Source organism: Tripterygium wilfordii, chromosome 5 (assembly GCF_013401445.1).
Source record: "Tripterygium wilfordii isolate XIE 37 chromosome 5, ASM1340144v1, whole genome shotgun sequence".
In the NCBI taxonomy this organism is placed as follows: domain Eukaryota; kingdom Viridiplantae; phylum Streptophyta; class Magnoliopsida; order Celastrales; family Celastraceae; genus Tripterygium; species Tripterygium wilfordii.
The window spans coordinates 11,284,492-11,290,313 of NC_052236.1; the positions used below are offsets into that span (position 1 = coordinate 11,284,492).

The window sequence follows — 5,822 nt, forward strand, 5'->3', positions numbered from 1 at the left end:
TCTCTTTGTTCTTTTCTTTTCTTTTTTGAGGTTTAGTCAACATTCATTGTACACCTATAGTGGCAACAGAGAGGCTAATTTGCAGTTTCAAAACTAAATTACAAAAAAAAAAAAAAACCCTCATGGTACATTACCTGATGAACTAATAGTTGTTCTCTCATTTGTTATTGTCCTAAGTTAGCGACTGATCATCATTATACTGTATCACCCAGCTCAAGTAGACGGGACCATAAATCTTTACAGTGATCGCCCAAAAAAGAGTTACAAAATATAATATGTCAAATCTTCTAATTTAGTGAACTCTTTTTTTAAAAAAAATTTTTGATAATAGAATCACACATATGTATCACACATGTATCCCTCCAACTTACACACATATACTCACATAATTCACACAAATGTTATCCACAAAGATTACTGAATAAAAATACAAGAATGGAAATCAACTAGGCTGGCACCCGACTTATACTACTGTGGATTGCTTATACGTAGTACATGGATCACTCTCATTGCTTCCTATGATCACATGGGCGCCTGATATTTTGTCGGAGTTGCAAGTATATAATAGTATTGGAGGAAGATCGGTGCGGGTCCACCTCATAATTATGAGGTGTAGTACTCAATAGTGTTGAGACAATTAGTCAATTATTGATTTTTACTAATACTTGTGATTCTGCCTTTACATTATTCTTATGATGACTATGAGTTGGTTTGACAGACACTTTTTTCAATAACACATATACATATATATATAGGAGGAATTCTCATATAAAGATATAATATAAGGGCATAAAATAAAGGTTTATATTTATACCATTGATTTAGAACATATGGTACCTAGAGTAGCGGACCCCACTTGTCATCTCATTCATCCACACCATTAAAATGTAACTCTTCTTACACCCTTATATTAGACCCTTATATGAGAAATCTTATATATGCTATCCAATAATGCTTGCCAAATGAACCCTATATTATTTGAATTTATTTTCTCTACTTATGTTCATACACGGTTAGTCAATTATACGAAAATTTTCGACTTGAATCTTGCTTTGTTGGTATTTAGGAGCTATGCAATTTGTATAATTTTCATCTAATGATTGAGAGACGTGACACATCACACTACATTTTTGTATTTTTTTTCCATCAAATTTATTCTCCATCATTATATGAGAATTGTAAACTCCAAATAATTTCAGAGTTCTGTGGCGTCATCCGAGTTATAGACGGTAGGATCACGTTTATAGTGGAAATAATATCTCTATTGTCTCTTTTGGGGGAATATGAGAAATAAGTTGACAGGCAGCCTTGTATAAAGAATAAACAGGCAATTGAAAGTTCAATCAGATGAATACTTAATCCTTAATTAAACAGTACGCAGTACTCTCTCTCTTGGAGTAGAGAACTCGGCACATTAATTAAAAAGCCTGACAAATGCACTATGTTGACCAAACGTACAAGAAAATCAAAAGGCTGGCCATGCATGCCTATATCATATATATACACTGTATATATATATATATATATATGTTACTATTTTCATTTGTGATATACAATACATTATATGTGGATGAAATAAGCCATATATTGATCTCTTAAGTTTAGAAATTGTTTTCTCATGATAATAGCATTTGACAAGAGTTTAGGGATATAGTGTATGGCACACAATCACAAATATTATGATGACGACTAATAAGGCGGCCACTTAAAATTAAAATTGAAAATCTGATATAGCATAGTTGTCGTACAAAATCACCAAACCCACGGAGGATGAACACAATAAATTGACCCAACAAGATAACTCAATAGTGTCAAGCAATAAACGTAAGGGAGACAAGAAATTTACGTGGTTTGGTATATGCCTATATTCACGAGCAATAAATATCGATTTCACTCTGTCGGAGAGAATACAAGAGAGGAAACTTACCAAATACAATATTTCAAGCTCTCTCTCACTCTCCTAGGTGTTTTCTCTCTATTTCGGTGACTCTCTCAATTGGGTTTAACAAAACCCCTGCAAGTTACTATTTATATGAGTAGTTTCGAAATTGCAAACAATAGTCCTCTCTTAATTGGGTTTAACAAAATCCCTACGAAGTTACTATTTATATAAATAATCCCGAAATAGCAAATTTGCGATTATTGTCTGGACAATACCCCCAGGCCTATTGGGACAACACATGGCTTCTTCGGGTGGTTTCTTTCAAGAAGGGCCCTCTTCCTCAATTCTCTTAATGCATAATTGAGCTAAAACCGCCACAAATAGTATATCTTTGAAGGGGATGGAGGAACTTTGCAGATCGACAGTGTATAAATAATCTGATAAGAGTAATTTATCGTAGATCAAATTTGACAGATGGTTGAATGCGAATTCCAGGTTGTAAGGAATTGGAGAGTCGTCGATGATACCCTTACCCTTAAAGAAGCCAAGATGAGTCTCACACACACCTAGCTAGAGAGAGAAGACAGTGGTCAAATTTCAAAAAGGGCAGGATCATAGACACTGTACAAACGTCATCACCAAAAAATTGGCAAATTCTCCCCTCAACTCTTGACCAACGTGTCTCTCATTCATTGGCCTTTCTCGGCTTAACAGTTCCTTTGCTTGCGTTGCGTTGCATTGCATTGCATACTCTCTCTCTCTATTCTTCTCTCTCTCTCAAACAACATAGAAAGAAAAAGGACTTTGTGTGGAGTCACCATGTCAGTCTCGCTTTATTCAGAATTCATGGGTCCACAGTCCTCTGCTTGAAATTCCAGGCTTTCGTGGGCGACACGATCCGATTCTGCCGCTATCGCGTACTCTCTCTTCAATTTTACATTTTCTTTGGTTTCTGAGAATTTGATGGAAATGGAGGATCAAGTTCAACAGCAGCAGCAGTTTGTTGGGATGGCGGATCTACTGATGAATGGGAGGCCGGCAGTGCCACCTCAGCACGGGGAGTTGTTTTCTGGGCATCGTGGGGGACTGTCGCAGTATGAGATGATGATGGTGGGAGTGCCACGTGGAGGGTTGCAAGACTTGGTGTCTTCAGCTGATACTAAAACCACCACCACTCCTTGTGGCGGCGGCGGTGGTGGGTTGTTGGACATGAGTGACGGTGGTTGTTTTGGCGGAGGTGATGGAGGGAGTGGGAGATGGCCGAGACAAGAGACTTTGACACTTCTTGAGATCAGATCTCGTCTTGATTCTAAGTTTAAGGAAGCTAATCAAAAGGGTCCTTTGTGGGATGAGGTTTCTAGGTACTCCATATTTTACCACTCTAACTCTCTTTTAAGTTGCTGTAGTGGCCAAAAACTGTTTTCGCCGCCGCCGTCGTGGCAACAGAACCAGTACTGTCTGCCGCCATGCTCCTAGTTCAGCTGATTTTTTCTTTAAGTTTCTTTTTTTAAGCAAAATCAACAATTTCTACTGTCTACTTCAGTGTTTTTGAAATTTTTTGTATATATTTTTCAATTATCATCAACTGGGTTTTCTTTCACTTAATTTTAGTTTGGATTTCTAAAATAAGAGAGGCTTATATCGCTTGTTTTGGTTTAGTACTACTGAAACAGTTTTCTTAATTTGAAAAACTGTTCCCTTCATTTATGTGCAAATTTATTGGATATTATGGTAGACCCTCTGAGTTGTTTATATACCTATATATCTACTTGTTTGTCTAATGAACAGACTCCTAGCTATTTGAATCCTCCCCCCCCAAAACACCCTTTAATCTTTGTTCTGATTTGTGTATTCACTCCATTAAAATTCACAATTGATTCTTAATTATTCTATCTAGCTAGGGTTTTGCTGAATTAATTTATTTTTTTATTTTATGAAGGATAATGTCTGAGGAATATGGGTACCAAAGGAGTGGAAAGAAATGCAGAGAAAAGTTTGAAAATTTGTACAAATATTACAAGAAGACCAAAGAAGGCAAAGCTGGAAGACAAGATGGAAAACACTACAGGTTCTTTAGACAACTTGAAGCTCTATATGGAGACAACACTAATACAAACACTCCAACCTTAACTCAAGATGCCAGCTTTAACACTATGCGATTTCACACTTCCATTCCAGCAACAAATCAAGACACATTGTTTCACTCTCAAAAGCTTTTTTGTGACAGCCTCAGCCTCTCCAATTCGTCGGATTTCGATACTACTTCGTCCGACGACAATGATCTCAGCACCGGAGCAAATGATTCGTCCGATAAGAGGAGGAAGAGAAGAGGAGGAATGAGGAGTTGGAAGGTGAAGATAAAGGAGTTCATCGATTCGCAAATGAGAAAGTTAGTAGAGAAGCAAGAGGAGTGGTTAGAGAGATTGACAAGGACACTTGAACAAAAGGAGCAAGATAGGATTATTAGAGAAGAAGAATGGAGGAAACAAGAGGCTTTAAGGATTGATAGAGATAACAAGTTTTGGGCTAAAGAGAGAGCGTGGATCGAAGCTCGCGATAATGCTTTAATGGAGGCATTGCAGAAGATAACTGGATCAGTAGAAGTAAAAGCTCCATCTCCTGATCATGTCCATGATCAAAATGGAAATATCAATGAATTAATGTTAAACAAGGGTGTGGATTGCGACCCGTGGGAAGAATCCGAGATCACAAGGTTGATTGAATTGAGAAGTGTAATGGAACCAAGGTTCCAACAAAGTGGTGTTGAAGATCATGTTATTGTTTTGTGGGAGGAAATATCAGCTAAGATGGCAGATCATTCTGGGTATGAAAGAAGTGCATTAGTTTGTAAAGACAAATGGGATAGTATAAATGATTATATTATGATGAGGAAGGGTAATAACAAGAGAAGGAGAGAGAGTTCAAGCTATTTTCCAAGCAATCATCAGTCTCTATACAACCAAGGAGGAGGAGGTTATGGTGAAATGAGTTCACAAGATGGGTCTTCACCTTCTAACCCTAGCACAAGCAATGTTGTAAATGTGAATGATGGCTGCTTTAGGTTTCTGATGAGTGATGGAGGTACCAATAATTTGTGGGAGGACTATGGTTTGAAGCTTAGTAGAGGAGGAAACCAGTAGAAGCTAGCTAGCTAAAGCACCATGTGAGAGTTTGCTTACTTACTTACTGTGGGTAAATAATGCAACTTAATGGTGTTGTAAGCAAGACTTGACTGAGTAGTAGTGCGTTGGGAAATTCTTTAACGTTGATTTAATTTGGTGTATGTTGCCAGTGTGGAGTGGATTGGATTGACTGTCCGAGTTTAGAGCTAGTCCAGATGAACATGTTGGGCTGGTAAATTCTCGATTACTAAAAAAGACCTAATTTGGTGTAGCAGATTAATTGCAATATTGTTCCAAGTACTCTCTCACCAAGGCAGTGGGTGTAATTTGTTGTTTGTTTTCTTGCTTTTATTTTCAGGTTGTTATGAGTGGATGCTCTACGGTGGTTTATTTCTATCTGCTTCTTCTGCTTTATCATCTCAATTTTATATATCTTTTAATATAGGGGATGATGAGGCTCGAATTCGAGATTTCTATGAGATACCACATATATGAGTGTCATCTAAGTTCCTCACGATTCTCATCTCAATTTAATATTTGTTGCTGAACATGTGTGCTCATTGTTTTATTTGCTTCTGTTTTATCATTTTCGAGCTATGAGTTTTGACCTAACTCATTCTATCATCAAAGAACGAGAAATTTATGTACGCGCAGATGTGATAGGCGTAGTTTTGTGACACGATGTGAAATCAAACGGTCATATACGGGGATCAAGATCCACAGAAATGTGTGTCATAGATTAGATTAGGTATACAGATCTGTCAGTATTCCTTTGTCTTCTTGACAGGGACCTTGGTGCCATGCCGTACGGAAGGAAA

The 5,822-nt window shown here is 37.4% G+C and overlaps 1 protein-coding gene across 1 annotated transcript; it reads left to right on the top strand.

Moving 5' to 3' along the window:
• Window positions 1-2,595: 2,595 nt before the first annotated feature.
• Window positions 2,596-5,400, top strand: LOC119998172 (trihelix transcription factor PTL-like). The gene is made up of 2 exons (XM_038845416.1): window positions 2,596-3,243; window positions 3,822-5,400. The coding sequence occupies exons 1-2, from the start codon at window positions 2,846-2,848 to the stop codon at window positions 5,020-5,022; spliced, it is 1,599 nt and encodes a 532-aa protein (XP_038701344.1). The 5' UTR covers window positions 2,596-2,845; the 3' UTR covers window positions 5,023-5,400.
• Window positions 5,401-5,822: the final 422 nt, after the last annotated feature.